General features: G+C 53.8%; 1 protein-coding gene across 7 annotated transcripts in view; it reads right to left on the bottom strand.

Annotated features, from left to right (window-relative positions):
- Positions 1-1,295: 1,295 nt before the first annotated feature.
- The window catches only part of ZC3H4 (zinc finger CCCH-type containing 4), a 42,956-nt gene continuing 22,773 nt past the window's right edge, over positions 1,296-21,478 (bottom strand). For 5 of the 7 annotated variants that reach the window (XM_079906329.1, XM_079906332.1, XM_079906334.1 and 2 more), the window contains 6 exons: positions 20,039-20,150; positions 19,147-19,256; positions 10,055-10,419; positions 9,486-9,829; positions 6,401-6,652; positions 3,227-5,170 (listed from right to left, as the gene is read on the bottom strand). In XM_079906329.1, the coding sequence (XP_079762455.1) occupies positions 3,651-5,170; positions 6,401-6,652; positions 9,486-9,829; positions 10,055-10,419; positions 19,147-19,256; positions 20,039-20,150 (2,703 nt within the window). In that variant the 3' untranslated portion in view covers positions 3,227-3,650. Of the gene's footprint in view, positions 3,200-3,226; positions 5,171-6,400; positions 6,653-9,485; positions 9,830-10,054; positions 10,420-19,146; positions 19,257-20,038; positions 20,151-21,478 lie in introns of those variants that run through there. The other 2 variants (XM_079906331.1, XM_079906330.1) reach the window with 2 other exon arrangements.

Here is a 21,478-nt window from a genome sequence, read left to right on the forward strand (position 1 = left end):
AAAGATGTCCATGTTTTTATCCCAGAACCCATGAATATGTAATTTACATGGCAAAAGTGACTCGGCATATGTGATGAAGGATCTTGAGATGGGGAGATGATCCTGGATTACCCAATCTAATCACATGGGTCTTTAAAAGCAGAGAACCTTTCCCAGCTGTGGCCAGAGAAAGATGTGACAATGGAAGAAGGGCCAGAGACATGTGACGTTGCTGGCTTTGTAGACAGAAGAGGGCCACGAGGCAAGGTGGGTGGGTGGCCTCCAGAAGCTGAAAAAAGCACGTAAACAGAATCTCCCTGTTCTTCCAGAAAGGTAGGGAGCCCTGGCAACCATGGAGTGAGATGTGTCACGCTTCTGACTTCCAGGACTGTAATGTAGCAAGTTCCTGTTTTTGTTTTGTTTTGTTCCCCCGCCCCCCTCCAAGTTCCTGTTCTAAACCACTTGGCTTCTATAATTTATATGGCAGTCATGGAAAATTAAGAGGCCCACTGAAACACAGAAACCAAAGGAAGTCCAAAGAACACATGGCTACTCTCCAGGCCAAGTCCTGCTCCCTTCTCACCCTCGCCGACTGCGGCTTCCCCGGAGAAGACTCCTGGTTAACAAGTAGGTAATGTCTGAGTCCGCTGGGGCTGCTGTAACAAAATAGCACAGTTCTGGAGACTGGAAGTCCAAGATCAAGTGCCAGCAGATTCAGCGTCTGTCTGGTGAAGAGCCTCTTCCTGGTTCCCAGATGGCTGTCTTCTTGCCACATCTTCACATGGAGGAAGGGGCAGAGATACTCTGTGGGGGTCTCATTTTTATAAGGGCACTAACCCCATTCGTAAGGGTTTCATCCTCCTGACCTCATCACTTCCCAAAGGCCCCACCTCCAAACGCCATCGCATTGGGCGACTAGGTTTCAACATATAGATTTCGAGGTGACACAGTCTACAGCAGTTAGAGGGCTCCCGTTTCTCATCCTTAGCAGCCAGCCCAGTTGTCCTGAGTTCATCACTGGCCTCTTCTGTGATCTGTGCGGTGGGCAGGACCATGCCTGTGTGGGCCACCTGTGTCCTTAAAGGCCGAGACTGGCCCGGAGCCAGAGCTCAAGAACTGTGGAATGCAGTCGTCAGCTTGTCAGCCGCTAAGGGAAGCTGGAGCTGTTGGGAGGCACCATTCCCACAGTGTCATCATGAATGTCACCCTGGGACTGGCCACCCAGAAGAGACCCTGGTTTCAAGGTTTCACCCCCGCCCTGTCATTTCTGGGACAAGGGATGGTGGGGGCAGCACGGAGAAACAAGACCCACAGGCTTTTTAAAATAACTGCATCCTTTAATGGCAGTAATACAATTATTGGATTAAGAGACCACAGGAGAAAGGGCAGGTGACGTTTCTGGAAGACAGATATGGAGTACAAAAAGGGGTGGAATAGAGTCATGCGACGATCATTGTAAAAATACAGTACGTTATATACATATTTGCACCATCAACTTTCAACTCTGAAATAGTATTTACACTTTTGTTACAATCCTGGTTAGAGAACAATTTTTCTTTAAAAGCTCAGCCTGATGGCAAATGAAAATTTCAGGTGAATTCATAGTCCCATGAGGTTCTTAGGCTGAATATTCCAAGAGGTGGGTTCCAGCTTCTATTTCATCCACAGATTTCAGTTTTAAAAAAGTATTTAATTTTGCTTTTATAAAAAAAATTCTCAAAGGAGGGGAAAAAAAACCCAACCACAGCCACACTGTGTATTCTTTCTTATTTTACAAACACTACGGGCTGCAGCCCTCTGCTTCAAGGCCAACACTGGTGGCTGAAGAAAAATCTCACTGATGATTGTTTAAAACAAAACAAAAAGACACAAAGACAAACCAAACCAACCTGATCATGGCGCACTGCCTCTCCCGCCCTTGCTTCCGGCCCCAAACTCAAAGACTATTTCTCTTCTGGGGCAGGGCGTTTGGTATTGAACCCTCTTTAACCTCCTACCCCGAGGAGGTGGGAGGGGGAACCCTTTGGCTGGGACACCATGTTTCCTCATTATTAGTAAGAAAGAGTCAGGGCCCTTAAGCGAGGTGGTTGAGACGGTGGGATGAGGAGGAAAAAGGCAGGAGACGGCCGGCCAGTAGCGGCACACAGGCGGGAGGGAGCCCCGGCCGCACAAGCCTCGCCGGTTCCCCTCAGGCCACGTCCACGGGGTAGGCCTTCTCTGGGGCTCTGTGGACAGGATGGGACCTCAGCCAGGGTCTTGGGGGAGGTCAGGCGGAGCCCGGGCAGGCATCTATGCTCCCTTCCCGGCTCAGCCGGATGAGGAGAGCAGGATACAGGCTTTGGGTCCCATGGCCCCTGCCCACAGTGGGGGTCCCAGTCCCTCTCCTGGAGAGGGCCCAGTAGCCCACACCCTGCCCTGGCTAGTCTCCCACCGTGTCCTCAGGCCCCCTCCCGGAAGTATCCACAAATCCAACCCTGTACACGCCTCGAACCCATGCACCTGTCAGCTTGGAAGAAAACCAAACACACCAAAACCACAGGCCCTAAAAATATGGTGCAAGGAGATGTGAAGAAAGCGGAGAAAGCAAAACACTTTGCCGAGAACCACCCAGGGATCCCTCTGTCAGGAGCCTGATGGCGTGGCCGTGCCATGGATCCTTGAGCTGTCCCCAGAGGGCCGGGGCCGGCTCACTGGGCACTTTGCCTTCTGAGCCCAGGACAGAGCCCAGCACGAGGGGGAAAGGCACGGCCGGGACACGACAGGACGGGATGGGCTAAGCTGACGGAAAGCGCGTGCTCTGCCTCTCGCAGGCAGCTCCTGGCCACACCAGCCTTGCCGACTCCAGGTCCATTTCTCACCCGGAGTCTCCTGTCGCAGGCTGGAGGGCGCCGGTTTGCTCTGGGATGAACTCTGGACGGAGGATGGCAGGGAGGCCGGTGTGTGAATCCAGATGAGACAGCAGTGGAAAAGGACTTTGTTTCTCCCGGCCCAGGCAGCTTCCGAAGGCTCTTTCTCTTTTCCTTCTGTCTTGACACTTTCTCACTTCCGCTGGCCCCTGAAGCGGGTCATCATGGCCTGCACACTGCAGAGGAGACGCAGAAATGCCTAGACCTGCTTCCATGCGGGTCCTTCCCACCATCTCGGCTCCGTCTCTTCTTGCTCATGCACCACAGGGTGAGCAGTGCTCAGTGCCTTCTCGACGCCTGCTGTTCCCTTTGTCCTGGGGGGGGGGGGGTAGGATGGGGGGGAGGGGCCAAGCTCTGCCCAGAAAACCCACCAGACCCCCAGCCACCAAACTGGGGCCCCAGCCTTTAAGAAGTCCCTGAAAATCAGGCCTGGCCAGGCCAGGCGGAGTGCCAGCTGGGGCTGAGGCCCAGGGGACTCGCAACTGTACACATGCACATGTAGGTTTTCTTGGCGGGAGCCTAGGAGCCCCGCAGCACTGACCAGAAGTTAAAGATAGTTATATACAATTTATATGTTTCAAAGAAAGTACTACTTTAAAAAAAAAAGGAGGGTGGGGGAAGAAAAGAAAAAAGAATAGGAAAAAAGAAAAGAAAGAACACCCAGACCCCCTCCCCCCTCCCCCCAAGTCCCCAACTCTGGTTGCTGCCCTTAAATATTGCCCTGGGAAGGGTGGGGTGCAGGGAGCGCTCGACTCCGGCTTAACACTACTGGCAAAAGGGGGAGGCAGTGGGGTCAAAGCCTTTAAAAACATCTTTCAGGGACCCAGCGTCCTGCTCACCCTCTTGGGCCGGGCTGTTGCCAGCAAATGGGCTTCCGGAGCCCGTCTTGGGTGCCTGTTTCACGGTCCCGAAGAGGGTGGGCACCGGGAGGTTGTGCACGCCGGGCTGGGGCGGGACGCCCTCTGCTGGCGGGGCGCCCGTGGCAGCGGCGGGGGCCGCAGCGGCCTTGGGCCGGGGCCGGTTATAACTGTTGTACCTGTCTGTGGCCGTGACTGCGGCCCCATCTGCCCCAGACTTCCCCGATTCAGGCTGTTCCAGGGCAGACTTGCGGACAAATGGGGGCTCCTTGGCCTTGGTGGCGGAGCTCTTGCCGTTGCCCTCAGGGCCCTTGGGCTGCGTGCCTGCATCAGCGGCCGGCTCTGCAGCTTTGCCACCCGTGTTGGGAGTCCTGGGGTCGTAGAGGCTGATGCCGCTCAGCACGCTGCTCTGCCCGCTCCCGCTGCCCTGGCCCAGGCCGCCGGCTGCCAGCACGCGGGGGTCATAGGGGGCGGTGGCTGGCGGGGAGGACTCCCCGCTGGGGCTGGCAGCTGGAGAGGGCGCTTCGGTGGGGCCAGGCTTGGCTGCCCGGGAGGAGGCAGCAGAGTCTGCTGGTTTCTGCAGCCGGGGGTCGGTGGGTGTCTTCCGCACTCGAGGGTCACTGGGCTTGTCACCGGGGCCAGGGGCCGCCGAGGGGCCGGTGGCATTGACAGTCTTGAGGATGCGAGAGAGGAGCTCAAAGTCAGGCAGGCTAGAGCCAGATGTGCTGGGATCTGTAGAGGTGCCTGGGCGCTGCCGGGGGTTGGGGGGGCCCGAGGTGGTGGTGCGGTGCAACCTGGGATCCAGGGCAGGCAGGGACTGCAGGGCCGCAGGGACGGGGGGCACTGCATCCTGCTTGGGGATGGGCAGGGGGATCAGGTCCTCAGGGTTCCAGAGCACAGTGCGGGCAAAGCTCGGCTTGCTCAGGGTCACATCCTTCTTGATGTGGCTGAACTGCTGCAGCTGCGAGCGCGGGTCCCGCAGTGGGTGCCCAGGGAGGGGGTCCAGGGGAATGTTCACAGCCTTCTCCCGAAGGGCCCGTTCCCCTTCCTCCTCTTCTGCAGGGGGTGGTCCAGACCCCTTGGAGCCACTGGGGCCTGCGGGGCTGGAATGAAGGCCGCCTTCGGGCTTGGGGGTAGACAGGGAGCGAGCCAGTCGAGGGTCAGAGGGTCCTGTGTCACCTGGGCCTGAACTGCTGGAAGCCTCGACGTGGCGGCTAAGTCTGGGGTCCCGGCTGAGGCGGGGGTCAGCCAGCCGCCCTCCCGTGGGGTGTCCCTTCTGGAGGCGGGGGTCCCCCAGCCCAGTGCTGCTCAGCTCCCCGACAGAAGCCTGGGGTCGGCTAGACGTCTGCTGCCTCAGGGTCTTCAGGATGGAGGTGACGCTGTTCCCACCCTCATCCTCATCACTTGAGTACCAGTTTCCAGTGTCACCTGAGAAAAAGCAGAAAGGAGCAGGGAGAGGGTGAGTGGCCACCACATCTGCCACCAGTCCTCTTTGGATCCCATGGCAGCCCACTCCCCTGCCTCTTACCTCTCAGAACCTCAGTTTCTCCTCTCTTACAACACCCCATCCCCAGCACAGGATGCCACGAAGAGCCAGTGAGCTCAGGCAGGCCAAGCACCGAGCTTGGCAGGTCTCTGGCTATCGTTTATGGACCTTTCCCCGTACAGGCACCATTCTAAGTACTTTGTCTTATTTGTCACAAACACCCAGGATATAGCGTTATCATCACGCCCATTTGACAGATAAGAAAAACAGAGGCACAGACAGTGCCATAAGATAGGGGACGGAGCCAGGGTTGAGCTCAGACTCCGAGTCCAGGGCTCTGCCGCCACCTCCTCACCTCCTGGGCAGGTTCAGGCCCCAGCACGGCAGGCCTGGCTCTGAGTGCCTGTGAGCAGCTACTGCTGCCTTGGCTCTCACTGCGCTTGGGGCTCACAGACACGTGCCTCCCAGGCCCCTCAAAACGTTTCCGCGACCCAGGGCAGGGCAGTCACCAGCTGATAAGAGGCGGGGCCAGGTGGGCAGACTCAGAAGCTAGCCCATGTCCAACTTTCTAGGCAGGTGCAACCGGAGCCCCTAGGGGAGGGGGCTGTCCCCTGTTCTCACTGTCCCACTTGCTCCTCAGCTCTGGTCAGAGCCACCCATGGCCTCTGGCTTCAGGTTCTACATACCGTTTCTGTCCGCCCCCTTTCACCCTGGGGTGGATACCATCAGGTCACTGCACAGCACCTGAGACTTGGCAGCTGTGCCTGTGATCATTACTGGTTTATGTCGATGACTAGCTCTCATCTGTTGGCTTCCCGAGAACATGATCTGGGAAAGGGGGATTGAGAATCTCCCTACAGCCTCATCTGTAAGGGTGCAGGGGGTGAACCCTATTGCCTGCTGTCTCCTCCAGGGACCAGCCCACCTCCCTCCTCAATGGGATCAGGGTTTCTCCCGAACCCCACGACACAGAAGGGCAGCCCCGATTTCTAATTTTCTCAGGGACATGCAGCAGCCCCAGCAGCTTCACAGCCCTGGGCAAGGGTCCTCCCCGGCCACAGGTCCCTTTCTGACACAAAACCCGACCTAGGTGCTCCCCACCTCTGCCCTGCACGGCGGCCCGGGGGGCTGCGCCCGTCAGGGAAGCCCCTGCCCCTGGGGAGGACACATGCCTTCCTCACTCTCCCGGTCCTGCTTGCTGCGCTCAGCCAGCCTCCTCGCTCTCTCCTCCTCCTCCTGCTGCTTCTGCTGGATCCTCAGGTACAGGGCCCTCTGGGCCGAGGGCAGGAAGTCAGGGACACCGGCGCCCGGCTTCGGCCGGCCTGGGGGCCCTCCCTCAGGGAAGCTGTCAGGCTCCAGAGGGTGCTCGGGGAAGAGGTGCTCCCCAGGCTCCCCCGGCAGCTCTTCGTAGTGCCCGTAGTCCTCTGTGGCAGGGAAGAACCGAGGGTTCATGTCGGGAAGGGCCTCACGGCACCAACTCCGACCCACCCGTGCCCTTAACTGGAAAACCACCCCCTGATGGCGATGGGTGAGAATGTGTAGCCCGTCCCTTCCTACCCTCCCCAGGAGGGGCCCCACGGAAAGCCCAGCAGCGCAGGACGGAGCAGCCAATGGGGGGCAGGGAGGGTCCCACCTAGGATGCAGCCACTGAGAATGGGGTTCACGGTGAGGCTTAGTGACATGGGCAAATGCTCATGAGGTGAAAACAGGACGGAACATCGTACGGATGTTTGTAAAACACAAAGAAAAGGCTTTGAAAAGACAGACAGAAAACAGTCCCTCTGGGGATGAGAACAGGAGAGAGGGGCTGCGGGATCTTTCACTTTTTACTCCACACATTTCTGATCTGTCTTAATTACTCTTGATGAGCATTAATTTTATGATTTCTTTAAATACATAAATAAATAATCAATAAAGAAAAACACACCCTAATCTCTCAGTAAGCTCAGAATATGAGTTCAACCATGGTAAACAAAGACTAGTAAAGAAGAGAAGAAAATACACCACAATGTTGCTATGGCTACATGTCCACCCAGAGGCTGACGGGTGATTCCTCCTCCCTTTATGGGTTCCTAACTCCACAAACGTTTATGAGCGTGCTGCTGCATTTAAAGGGACGGAGTGTGGGGGTGTTTCTCCCATACAGCATCTAGGAAGCACAAGGCGGAAGGGCTTGCCTTCATTCTTGAAGGGCGGGCAGGCGCCCGGCATTAGCCACCTCCCTTCACAAATGCTACCCAAGTCAGAGCCAAAGATGAGGGGAACACCGTGGGCAGATCTTCAACGACACGCCCGGAGACTTGTGTGTGTGCGCGCGAACGTTCTGCAAGGCTGAAATATCCCCTATCTGCACCGTGTGATGTGGCTCCCCTACTGAGCAGCCAAAACGTGGCCAGCGCTACCAAGCGAGTGCATCTGTAACTTAAAGGAAACTTTCAGGATTAAAGTGATTAAATATGCAAATATGTCATACACAAAGTGTATAAAGCAAAAAGTAGAAGGTCACTTTCTTCTAGCCCCTGAACTTCATAACATGTGAACTTGATGGGCGAGTCTGCTCTGAGCCACACCCTGGCTCGGAGCTGGGGACACTCCTTAAACAACAGTCCCACCCAGCCCCCCTTGCACGGAATTCAAGAGTGAATTACTTGACGGTTCTGCTATTTTCAATATATTAAAAACAACTGAATAGTACTAAAAAGGTAGATTTCATGATATGGGCATTAGAGTGAATTACTCCAGAGATACCAACTGTTATCAGCTCGACAGACTTTCGGGTTTTCTTCCCCACCCAGACCTTTTCCATGCATGTTTCATACACGTTGTTTAAAGGGGGAGGAAGCCCCCTCAGGTCGCCTGCTTTTCTCACTTGAGAACAAGCACCCTGCCCCAAACACCTGCTCTCATGCCTTTGAACACTATTGAGATGCCAAAGACTCTCACACTGACCTCCAGCCTGGTCAGCTTCCTGACGTCTGCATGGCTGTCAAACGGGCACCTCGTGCTTAATGTGGCCAAAGCAGAAGTGCTGCCCTGCCCCAACCTGGCTCGGCATGAACACCCAGAGCGCCTCTGCCCCGCAGCTGGCACCCCCACCCGCCCCTGCCACCCTGTCACGTTGGCCCTATGGCTCCACTCTAAACCTAGCCCTGCTGCTCCCTGTCCTCTCCCGGCTGCCACCCACCTCACCTCTGCCCAGGGCGACTCAAGGGCAGCCCACATGCTTCCAAGATTCCCCTCCGGCCCCTACTAGCATCCATCGCCCTTGTGTTCCTCCACTATCCCCATCACTCTTCCACCGAGTCCACCTCGCCATGGCCCGCAGGGTCCTGTGTGCTGGGACTTCTCTCTCCCCTGTCCTCCCTTTCCAAGCCACACGGACACCTTTGTTTTCCACAAACAAGGTGACTGGCTGAGGCCTCCGTACCTGCTGCAGCTGCCACCTAAGCCAAGCCCATGACTCCCTCCCCGCCTTCACCTCTCAGACAGGCCTCTGCTGGCTGTGACGCACCCAGCAGGCCCGGCCTCCACCCATCACCCTCACACGGTGCCCCATTTCACCGCCAGCAATGACCAATGCCGAAACGAGCTGACGACCTTGTTTACACATTTCCTGTCGGTTTCCCTCCACTCAAATGCAGTTAAAGGCAAGGACTACGTGCTTTGCTTGCACTGACCCCACGCCTAGAAGCACGCCTGGCCCCTGGCAGCAATGACACATCTCATCCTTCTGAGGGCTGCACACCGCCTCCTACTGATGCGGCACTGTCATCCAAGCACCCAACTGTCGGACGTTTAGTTTGTTACTAACACATGTTCTCGTTTTGTAAGAAAGGAAGGAAAGGAGGAAGGAAGATGGTCAGTGTGGGGACAGAACAAGCAGAGTCGCAAGGCAGCTCCAAGCCAAGAACCACCCCAGAAGGAGGCCGCTTTGGTTGAGGGCACCTCAGTCTTGAAGTTCAACACCATTCCACACCCATCCCTCTAACTTCCCAAGCTCCCACTCCACACACACCAAGCAAAACTTACAGAAATTAAATAAGTTATAGTGATGGTAATCATAACACTCCTCCTAGACTCAACAGGGTAGTGAATCCCACGTCACTGAAAACGTTCAACCACTCACGGGACAGAGATGGAGTTGGATTCATGTTTTCAAAGACTCAGACCAAGGAAGAAAAACCAAATCTTCCTGACTACATTCCACTGTGCAGACCCCAGCAGCCCCGGCTGGCCCCCACCCTGAGCCCTGCATACCTGCGTCCCCAATGAGTCCTGGCTCCATCTCCATGCCCTCTTGCTGCTGGTAAAAGTTTTCATAGAAGTTCTGGGCTGGTGGGATGGGGGGCATCATTCCAGAATGTGGGGAGTCTCCAGGACCATAGGGCATCATTGGAGGGCCGCCAGGTCCCATGGGCGGGCCAGGATTCATGCCAGGGCCCATTGGCATGTCAGGGTGCATGTCCGGATGCATGTCAGGGTGCATGTCCGGGTGCATGTCGGGATGCATGTCAGGATGCATCGGGGCCCCCATCGGCCCCGGGGGTCCCATGTTGGGCCCGGGGCCCATCGGTCCTGGGGGTCCTCCGGGTCCAGGGAACCTGGAAGGAGAAAATGGTGCCCGTGAGCAGGGCTGCAGAGGAAGGGTGGCAGCCACATCCCTGAGGAGACACAGAGGCCTGCTCATGGTTGAGCAACAGAGGGCTCCAGACCAGGCCACTGAGGGCTTTGGAGAGAGGCAGGATGCTGGCCTGGTTAGGTTCCAGGCCACAGGGCCCTGGCACAAAGGAGCCTGGCTGAGCCCAGAAAAGCCCCCAGGCACTCACCTCACACCCAGTTTCTCAGCCAGCTGTCCTGTGGGCCGCACCACGATCTCAAACAAGGAGGGGATCTTCTTGTTGTACATGTCCTGCTGCTGCTGCAGCTGCTGTGGGGACAGCGGCTCATGCACGGGCATGGGCAGCTGAGGGGGGCCAGGGGGCGGAGGCGGGGGCGGGGGCGGGGGCGGGGGGCCACCCTGCATGGGCCGGCCATTCGGAGAGGTCGGGGCCGGAGGGCCAGGTGGGCGGGGCGGGGTGGGCAGGAGGCCCACGCCAGGGGGAGGTTTGGGCAAGGGGTTGATGCCCTGCTTCTTCAGCTCCTCAACTTCCTTCTCATCCTCAGCGCCTGCCTCTGCATCATCAGCCAACATCTGCGGGCCAGAAGGACAAAACAGTGAGAGTAAGGACAGGGGAGGAGGCGGGTTGGAATGCACTCCTCCGGGGCTGAGAGCTGAATTTGCTGAGGATAGCTCTTCAATATCCCAAGGCCCTTACAGCAGTGGTACCCAACGCCCGGGCCACGGACTGGTACTGGTCTGTGGCCTGTTAGGAACCGGGCCACACAGCAGGTGAGAGGCGGGCAAGCGAAGCAAAGCTTCGTCAGTATTTACAGTCGCTCCCCGTTGCTCGCGTTCCTGCCTGAGCTCGGCCTCCTGTCAGATCAGCGTGGGCATTAGATTCACACAGGAGCACGAACCCTACTGTGAACCACGCATGCGAGGGATCTAGCTTGCGTGTTCCTCATGAGACTCTAACGCCTGGTGATCTGAGGTGGAGCGGAGGCGGTGATGCCGGCGCTGGGGAGCAGCTGCAGATACAGATTATCATCAGCAGAGAGGTCTGACTGCAGAGACCATAATAAATTGGTTGTTTACAGACTCATATCAAAACCCTATCAATGCAAAAACAAACAAACAAAAACAACCCCTATCAGTGAGTGGCAAGTGACAATTAACCTGCATCTTACGGAGCAGACTGGACATAAGCAACACACTTTGGGTGTCACTGTCTCCCATCACCCCCAGATGGGACCATCTAGTTGCAGGAAAACAAGCTCAGGGCTCCAACTGATTCTGCATTACGGTGAGTTGTATAATTATTTCATTATATATTACAATGTAATAATAACAGAAATAAAGTGCACAATAAATGCAACGCGCTTGAATCACCCTGAAACCATCCCCCATCCCCAACCGGGTCTGTGGAAAAACTGCCTTCCACAACACCGGTCTCTGGTGCCGAAAAGGTTGGGGACTTCTGCCTTACAGCATAAGGCCAATGACCACAAAGCCTCTCTGGCACAAAAGTCATCGCCCCATACCACTGCCGCATCCCTTCTCGGTGAACAGCTGACAGGGGAGCCAGTCTTATTTGGCAGCAAAACACATGCAACGTACTATTTCACCATTTTCAAGTGGACAATTCAAGGACATTAAGTACATTCGCGATGCTGTATAACCACCATCTCTATCTAGTTCTAACACCACCGAAGAAGATGCCATACCCATTAAGCAGTCACTCCCCATGCCCTGCTCCCTCCCAGCCCCTGGCAACCACCAATCTACTTTCTGTCTCTATGGATTTGTCTATTCTGGACATTTCACAGAAACGAAATCCTGTAACATTGTGGCCTTTCGTGACCGGCTTCTTTCACTTAGCATGACATTTTCAAGGCTCACCCATGTTGTAGCTGTATCATCTATTTTATCTATTTTTTTAATCTATTTTTATCTATTTCATGGCTGATTAATAGTTCATTGTTCTGGGCTTCCCTGATGGTGCAGTGGTTAATCCGCCTGCCAATGCAGGGGACATGGGTTCAAGCCCTGGTCCAAGAAGATCCCACATGCCGCGGAGCAGCTAAGCCCGTGAGCCACAACTACTGAGCCTGCACTCTAGAGCCCTAGCACCACAACTGAGCCCTCACGCCTAGAGCCCGTGCTCCACAACAAAAGAAGCCACCGCAATGAGAAGCCCATGCACTACAACGAAGGGTAGCCCCTGCTAACCGCAACCAGAGAAAGCCCACGCGTAGCAACAAAGACCCAACGCAGCCAAAAATAAATAAAAATAAAATAAATTTATATATAAAAAAAGTTCATTGTTCTGTTTGAATTTTAAGGGCGCCTCACCGCACTTGTAATCAAAACCCAGTCACTTACGAGGACCCACAGGGCCTGACAGCAGGGCTGGGTGTCTGGGGAGGACTTCACAGCACCCTGGAAGCTTCATTTCCTTCTATGGTGTGCGGACTCCTCCACCCTAAGCACCCAGCTCTGTTTCAGTTCTGCGGACAGCTAAGCTCTTTCCCCAGCAGGGTCCTGGCCTGGACCAGGCCTCTCCCCAGGCATTCGTTTTCCCCTCCATTCTTAATGTATGGCTCTGTATCCCCCAATTGCTGGGGTCTCTTATTAAAGGTCAACTCAGAGTGACTGGCCAGGTCTCCTGTATTTACTACTGGAACACCATCAGCTCCCTTGAAAGCACTGCCCAAGCTTTGTAAGATTTTACATTTAGTTGTATCTTTGTTTATTCCTGGCCCGACGACTACCAACTCCACAAGGGCAAGACCCGCAGGGCCCACCATAAGGCCTGTTACAGGGTAGATGGACAATTCCAAAGTCTGAATTCAAGCAGAACGTCTCACCAATTAGGATCCTGGGCAGAAGTTAACACTGCAGGCCTGCCTGCTTCTCTTGGAAGGCCAGCTTGCAATGCTGGCCTTTGGCTGGTGCCTGGGAACCTGGATTTCGAGAGGGTTCCCAGGATTCCCTGACTGCTAAGAGGGGCTCACTGTGTCTAAACCGTTTGCACAAACACCATGCTTTCTGCGGAACACTCCTTTTCCTTCTGGGAGTCTGGGATTTTGGTACATGCCAGGCAGAGGCTGCCCTCAATAAAAACCTTGGGCACTGACTGAGTCTCTACTGCACGCCCATGGTGGACAGCGTTCTACGCGTTGTGTCACAACCTGAGGAGTTATACACGTCCCGTGTGACTCCAGGGGGCGAGGACTCCTGGAAGCTGGTGACTGGTTTCAGCCTTTACCGCCTGCCTTTCCTCTGTGCATTCTGTTTGAGGGTCTCTGGGCTCCCTGCACATTCCCTCCACTGCCCCGATCCCAGTGTGTAATCGGCGTCTACCTGATTTAACTCATTGGAGTTAAATCTCAGCCAGCTCGGCCCTGGGAGTCTCCCCAGCAAATTGTCCAACCTGGGCCCAGGTGGCCTTGGGGACCTCGGCACACATGCCTTAGTGGACCCTAACGGGGGCTCTGAGACGCCCCGGCGCCTCAGCCTCAGCGCTGCTCAAGACAACCCCTCCTCTTGCTCCCCCGCCCAGGGACAGTGGTGGCGGCGTGGGTGGCGGAGGCAGGACTTCCCAGCGCGTGTCAGGCAGTTCCCAGCTTTTCTCTCTCCTAACCATCAGCAACAGTATGTGGACCCAGGGACACAGAGTCCAAGAAGAATTTGGCTTCAAAGGGGACGGAAAACTTGGAAGTCTGATCAGTGGAAAACATCTGTTCCCTTAGAGCCCTGCTACTCAAGGTGTGGTTTGTCTGTGGACCAGCAGCACAGGGGGACCCGCTGAACTAGGACCACATTTCACACGTGTCCACCGCAGTGTGGGAAACGCTGCCCGAGACTAGCTGTGCTGAGAGAGCCCCGCACCTCGTGGTGTCTTTTAGCACTGCTCTCGGGGGCGGCGGAGGGGCCGCAGCCACAGAGGCAGCCCTGACTGCTCTACTGCCCCACGTTCCGCCCGCTTCCCTTCCAGCCAGCTGGCCCCTTTTGGTCCCTCAACCGTGTTGTAGCTGTTGCTCGCACTGTGACCCCAGCCCAGCACATGCCTCCCTCGCCCCTCCTTCCTGCCTGTTATTCACCTGGGGCCAGCGAGTGTCACCTCCTCACTGAGCCTCCCCCCATGGCAGCCTGTTTGAGGGTCTCTGGGCTCCCTGCACATTCCCTCCACTGCCCCGATCCCAGTGTGTAATCGGCGTCTACCTGATGACTGGATCCTGTCTCCTCACCACTGCGTCCCCGGTGCCCAGAACAGTGCCTGCTACAAAGCAGGCGTGACCACACATTTGTTAAATAAATGAGCAAAGAAAACAGATAAGCGCACCTTCCCCTGCATTCCCTGGGCTCCAGAGGGTGGGGCACAGGGGACTAAAGGAGTTAAGGCTTTGACGGGCCTACCCGGTTGCGTGGTGCTCCTCTGGGTTTGCCTCCCAGCTCCGCTGCCCCCCCACCTCCCCACCTTCGGCTGGGGCTCCCACACCACCTCTCTGGCCAGAGCTACGGGTACCATCTCCATCTGGCCGCACCTCATTCCATGCACCTCCTGCTCCTCCGCAGGCCACTAGCTGGGCTGTGAGGGGGGGACCCCGCACCCCTCCCTTCTCTTATCCTCACCCCCAAACTCCACCCAGGAGCTGCTGCCCAGCTCAGCCCCGCCCTCCGGCCCGCGCCCCACCTTCTCTGAGAGGGACCCTGCCCCAGCCTCTCTGCACTCACTCCCACTCGGGCAGAGCAGCCTCCAGTCACAGAGCCAAAGCCCTGCACTGCCAGCTCCTCTCAATGGAATGCCCTCAGGTGTAGGCAAAACCTAAGGAGGACGTTATACCTCTTTAAACAGGAACAAACTTGACCACAACTTCCTCCCCATCCAGGGAGGGGATGCCGTGGTCCAGACACCAAATGCGCCACACTCCCCTCGCCCCCGAGACTAGGGTCACACATCTCTGTACCTCTCAGCACTCGGGAACACCCAGCCAATGGCCCCTGTGCGGGGGACAGAGGCTGAGGTGATCCTTCCACTGCCATCCCTGGCCCGGCACGGTGCTCAGCACACTGGGCCATGCAATGAACTCAATGACCAAACGAACTGAAGCACTGGCCCACAGCACAGCCCCTACGAGCGTATCGCTGGTCCCCAGGCAAGGCGGGCACCCTCTCTCTCACACTCACCTCCCTGGGTCCCATCACTTCTGCTTCCCCACTGTGCCCCACAATTGGGGCTTCCACTCATTCCACGCTGGGGAGAAATCTCACCTCACGGTGGGCTCCCACTCCAGGACTTCGCCCCTCCACCCCTCACGCAGACCCCACGACACCCCGACGAGGACTCCCGCGAGGGACACAGCCAGCTCCCTGCACTTATCTCTTTACCCGCCACCCACACTGGGCCACAAGCGCTGCCTCAAAAGCAGGGGCTGAATCGCATCAGAGCCCAGAACACTGATGCATAAGATACACAGGAAATGTCAACACCCCACCCCACCCTGAAAAGCTGAACCCAAACCATCCAGGCAGTCCTCCGGCACATCTATCCCTAGAGACACCCATGCGCCCCTTCCTGGGCCTCTCTGAAGCAAGGAGCTCCCTCACACCACACAACCAGGGCCTTGCTGGGTCCCACAACCTCCCCCGCCAGGACTGATTCTGAATGATTCCCGGGCTTCCAAAAGTCAAAGGCATCCTCTCAATGGAAAAGGACAGCCACACCTGCGGATACACATAGACATGTGGGCCAAGGTTCATGGGCCAAGGAAATAAGAAATAAGCTCATGTCCATTTGTTAAACATTCTAAGCTTTGGGAATTCCCTGGTGGTCCTGTGGTTAAGACTCTGGGCTTCCACTGCAGGGGGCGCGGGTTCAATCCCTGGTTGCGGAACTAAGATCCTACAGGCGAATTAAGATCCTGTACTGGCACGGACAAAAAAAAAAAAAAAAAAAAATCTAAGCTTTTGCCCCAAACTGATAACAAATCAAACGTTCTTCAACTGGTGACTAGATAAACAATCTCAGATCATCCACACTGAGTGGAGTGCTACTCAAGAACAAACAGTGATGAACTATCAATACTTGCAACAATGTGGATGAATTTCAAACGCCTTATTCGGAATGAAAGACGGCAGATTCAGAAGGCTATTATAGGGCTTCCCTGGTGGACCAGCGGTTAAGAATCCACCTGCCAATGCAGGGGAACTGGTCCGGGAAGATCCCACATGCCGCAGAGCAACTAAGCCCGTGCGCCACAACTACTGAGCCTGCACTCTAGAGCCCACGAGCCACAACTACTGAAGCTCACATGCCACAACTACTGAAGCCCGCGCACCTAGAGCCTGTGCTCGCAACAAAAGAAGTCACCGCAATGAGAAGCCTGCGCACCGCAACGAAGAGTAGCCCCCACTCGCCACAACTAGAGAAAGCCCACGCACAGCAACAAAGACCCAACAAAGTGAACAAATAAATTTTAAAAATAAATAAATTTATTAAAAAACAAAAAACAAAAGGCTATATAAACTGCACACACGTTTAGAAGCTACATACCATATATCTATTTATATGACTTTCTTGAAAAGGCAAACTACAGGGACAGAAAACAGATCAGTGGTTTCCAAGGTCTGGAAATGGGAGAGGCACTGATTACAAAAGGGGAGGGGTTCTGGGGGTGAAAGAATGAATTTCCTCTACCTAGACTGTGAGGTGGTCACATGACTCTCTGTGTTTGTCAAAATTCACAGAACTAGGGAAAATTCCCTGGCTGTCCAGTGGTTAAGAGCTCTGCGCTTCCACTGCAGGGCGCATGGGTTCGATCCCTGGTTGGGGAACTAAGATCCCGCATGATGCCCAGCGCAGCCCAAAAAAAATTAACAGAACTAAACAGGGACACTTTTTTTTTTAGACTGGATACAAACTATACCTTGACAAACCTGACTATAAAACAGTATACGTATAAAACGGTAACTGAAGGATTTAATGGTAAAGAACCATAATGTACGCAACTTATTTTCAAATGGATCAAGGAAAAAAAATAAACGAGAGCAAAGTGATAAAGCAAATGGGGCAAAATAATGCTGACAGAGGAATCTAGGTGGAGGGAATTCTTTGCCTTATTCTTGCCACTCACTCTCACGTTACAGTCACTGACAGCCCCAAAGGCAGGCATGTCTCAAACCTAGAGTGGATGGTTGGAAGCTGATGTATCTGGACAGACAGAAACATCACCAAGAAGCAAGAAAATAAAGCTGAAGAAAAGGGTGGAAGAGAGAGCACAGACATTTCAAGAGAGGATGACGAGGCCCTGTCCTAAGTGGCACCACAGCTTGGACCCAAGGGCTGCCCAGGAGCCTCAGGCCCCAGCCCTAGTTGATCAAGCTGCAACTCTGTCCAGGACAGAAGGAAATGGCTGACCCCACACGTTTATCAGGGTTACTCTGGGCCCATTGTAAAGGTTCAAGTTTTACTTTCTAACCACCCAGATTCGATTCTGGAATGGTTTTTCCAGGTTCAACACTCATTTTTAACCTACTAAGACTTGACTTTAGATAGGGGATGTTACTGATAATCTCAAAATGTTTGTGACCAGAAATGGAAACGTGCCACCTTGATTTGCTTTGAGTTTTCATTAGGGTGTCTAGAGCTGTGCTGTCCGATATAGTGGTCACTGGCCATGTGTGGCTACTGGGGTGCTATAAGCAGAAAATAAACACTAGATTCCTCAGACTTAGTACCAAAAAAAAAAACCCCAAAATATCGTAATTATTTCATCATTTATTACCTGCTGAAGTGGTACTTTGGACATGGATATACTGGGTTAAATAAGATATGCTGGTAGCACTAATTTCACCTCTTTTTACTTTTTTAATGTGGCTACTAAAAAATTTAAATTTGTGGCTCTGTGGTGTTCCTACTGGACAGCACTGGTCTAGAGAGCAAACTCTGAACCACCAGCAGGGGGCAGTCCTCAGTCAGAGATTGTTTAGTTCTTCAAATGAGAAATGAAACCGCCATGACTTTTCCCATTCCTTACCCTGTGAATGACTCACAGATTCTAGACAGCTACCAGTTACAAAACCCTATTCCTAGGATAACAGGCCAAAGGGCCTGGCAAAGATGAGAACTTTCTCCATGAATGCTCTCCCAATGAGGAGTGGACGTTCTCTTGCTTTGCTTGTGCAGGGCTTCCCCTCAACCCCTCAGGCAGCCCCGGCCCGCGTGGGTGGATTCCTGAACCTGGCTGAGGCACCGATTCTTTCCATTCTCAAAAACCAGCCAATCTCCTTAAGCTTTCTGGGAACCAGAGAGAAGGCAGGAAAGCCTTCATGTGAAAGGACACGTGTTCTCGCACACATTCACCCAGTGATGGATGTCAGGAAATCAAGGACAGGAACCGGGGACCCCAAAGTCCTCAGCCTGACTCCTCAGGGAGAACAACAGACATGAGGATGAGTTTCAAATGTCATTTGGCTGCTAAGGAATCCCTGATACCTCACTGTTGAGGAAGTCTCCCCATCGTGAGAGCCTCCAATTGCCCCATACTTTTTCTACTATATAAAAGAACCCTTAAGACTTGGAAAGAAACGTTTGACCCTTCCATCAAAACAGAACCCATCCAGGGACTTCCCTGGTGGCACAGTGGTTAACAATCTGCCTGCCAATGCAGGGGACACGGGTTCAAGCCCTGGTCCGGGAAGATCCCACGTGCCGCGGAGCAACTAAGCCCGTGCACCACAACTACTGAGTCTGCGCTCTAGAGCCCAGGCACCACAACTACTGAAGCCTGCATGCCTAGAGCCCGTGCTCCGCAAAAAAGAGAAGCCACCACAATGAGAAGCCCACGCAGTGCAACTAAGAGTAGCCCCTGCTCACCGCAACTAGAGAAAGCCCACGTGCAGCAATGAAGACCCGGCACAGCCAAAAATAAAAAATACAAATAACTTAAAAAATAATTCAAAAACAGAACCCATCCGAAGTCTCACCTCCTCTTTGTATACCACGGGCTCTCTCTAAAGGACAATTAAGAAATCACAAGGTATGTTTGGAGACACACCACGCAACATTCCTTTTAGGGAGCCGCCCCTCCAGGGAAAACCGTCCCGGCCGGAGAGAAGACACATGTGTGATCACCTCAATTCTCCCTGCAGAGAATACAGTCTCCATTTCCTCCTAAACATGGCCCAGCTCCAATCAACGCAACTGGGGATTCTGGTCCTGCACAGAGGCCAGACAGGCGGGCTGCAGTGCCAGGCCCGTGGCAGGCGTACGTCCTGGTCCCCATTAGCTACGGCTGCTGTCAGCCTGGACATTACCTTGTCCAAGAGCTCTCTGGTCTCCTCGGTCAAGGGGTCGTGAGAGAACATGCAGTCATCGCCGTTGATGCAGTTTCCGGTCGTGTGGTACAACTTACACGGAAAATCACGTTCACGGCAAGTTAAGGCAAATGCCTCACCTCATGAAACCCACCCAAGGACAGAATCCAAGCCCCTTTGTTTTAGAGACAAGGAAACTGAGGCCCAGAGAGGCGAAGTGACTGGCTCAGAGCTGCACAGCAGGTTGGTAGCTGACCCAAGATGAGACCCCGGTTCTCGACATCCCCACTCCGTAGTGCTTCCCGCCCCACCACGCTGGCCTTGAGGCTGTGTCCTCAGATCCTCACTCAACAGGAAGAGGGGAAAAGTTCAACGATTTGCCCATGGTTACACAGCCATTTGAAAAATCTCAGAAAGGTAACAGGCAATGGTATAAGCCAGTCTCGAGAGTACACTTGACCCTTGAACAACATGGGGGTTAGGGGCGCCAACTCGGTCAAAAATCTGAGTATAATTTGTAATCCGTCCTCCATACCCTCAGTTCTGCATCTGTGGATCCAACCAACCACAGATCGTGTAGTACTGCAGTATTTACTACTGAAAACAAAACAATATCTGAGTGGACCTGCAGAGTTCAAACCCATGTTGTTCAAGGGTCAACTGTATATGTAAAGGGAACATATAACGTGTGTGCCTCCGTTTAGTCATCTGCAGACTAGGAAGAGCAGACCCATCACAGGGCAGATGTGAGGGTTAAGAGATGGATGCGCAAAGCTCTTGGCACAGTACTGGCACACAGAGCGAAAGTGTGGTGAAGATCAGCTGTTATTACCAATAAGGAGAAAAGGAGCTCTGCACCCTCAATCGATCAAATGTGGGCACCAAAGGATATCATGCATATAGGGGCAGTTCTCGGCTCTGGCACAAAATCCGGTGATGTAAAACTTGCACAGTTCTCGCTTCTTTGGTAGCTCGATGTCGTGGCTAAAATTACAGTGGTCTCCCTGGAAGAGAAGCAGTGAAAAGGTAAGGTGTTTGCAAAAGGAAGTACTGCTCTGTCACTGCTGAAGCACACAGGGACCAACGACAGAAACCCCCACCCCGACCCCAGAAAGGGCAGGAGGCCCAGGAAAGGCAGACACAGAAATGCAGTTTCCCACCAACCTGAAACTTCTGCCAAAGTGTGTGGCCCTTTCTCTTGCCCCTGCCTCCCTCCCCCATGTCCTCAGTCCTCCCGGCTCCGTTCTGCTGCCTTTCACTGCTTCTTTCTAACTCTTCCTCCTCTTGCCTTCGCCTCTCTTACTCACTTACTGTTAACATGCTGCATAACTGCTAGTATCCAGTTTCATGCTTCTTCCTTTCTAACAGAACCCCAATTTCTAAGAGAACCCCACACTCCCAAGGGAAGACAATACTGCCCTGATTTTTAAAAAAATCCCTTCACACAGTTTTCTTCCTCCTAGCCCTTGGATGTGATGCCTGGAGGCACAGCAGCCATTAAGCAACCATGAGGACAAAAGCCACACTCTTAAAGATGCCAGAATAAAAAGTAGGAAGGAACTTGGGTCCCCCATGGTGCCACTGACAACTGTACCAGCCCTGTAATGCCCCCACACCCCCGCCCCAGACCTTTTTTTTTTTTGGCCACACCACACGGCATGCAGGATCTTAGTTCACCAACCAGGGATCAAACCCATGCCAGCCGCAGTGGAAGTGCAGAGTCCTAATCACTGGACCACCAGGGAATTCCCAGACTATTCTGAGAGACAAACATCTATGTGTTTAAGCCAGTGTAGTTGAGTTTTCTGCTATTTGTAGTCAAATTGTACAATCCAAACAAAACAACATCCAGGTAAACTGAAAAGAGAAACTGTTCTTCTATACCCATCCCCCCATTCTCTTAGGAATAGCTACTGTTTTTTGTTTATATATATTTTAAGTTTCTAAAAATAATATGAATTGCAACTATAATAAAGACTATTTTACACACAAACACACTTTTGTTTAAAACACAGTAATATTTTTTCCTAAGACAGGTACACAGGTGCAGTACTCCCTGGGTACTTGCTTGCCAATATCTGCCTGCTGCCTGTATACCTGAATAAAAAGCTGCCTGGTTGAACTAACACTGGATTATACTCGTTTCCTTCAGAACTTTCAGGACATTGGCCCATCTTCTGGCATTATATGCTGCTGTGAAGGTCAAGGCTGACCTTGACCACATTTTCTGTCTGGATGCCTTAATGATTCCCTCTCCAACACTGAAGTTCAGTAACTCAACCAGGATATGTTACACCTTTGCATGAGCATCAATTCTAACAAAACGTTTGAG

This window comes from Stenella coeruleoalba (genome assembly GCF_951394435.1).
Source record: "Stenella coeruleoalba genome assembly, chromosome: 20".
NCBI classification, from domain to species: domain Eukaryota; kingdom Metazoa; phylum Chordata; class Mammalia; order Artiodactyla; family Delphinidae; genus Stenella; species Stenella coeruleoalba.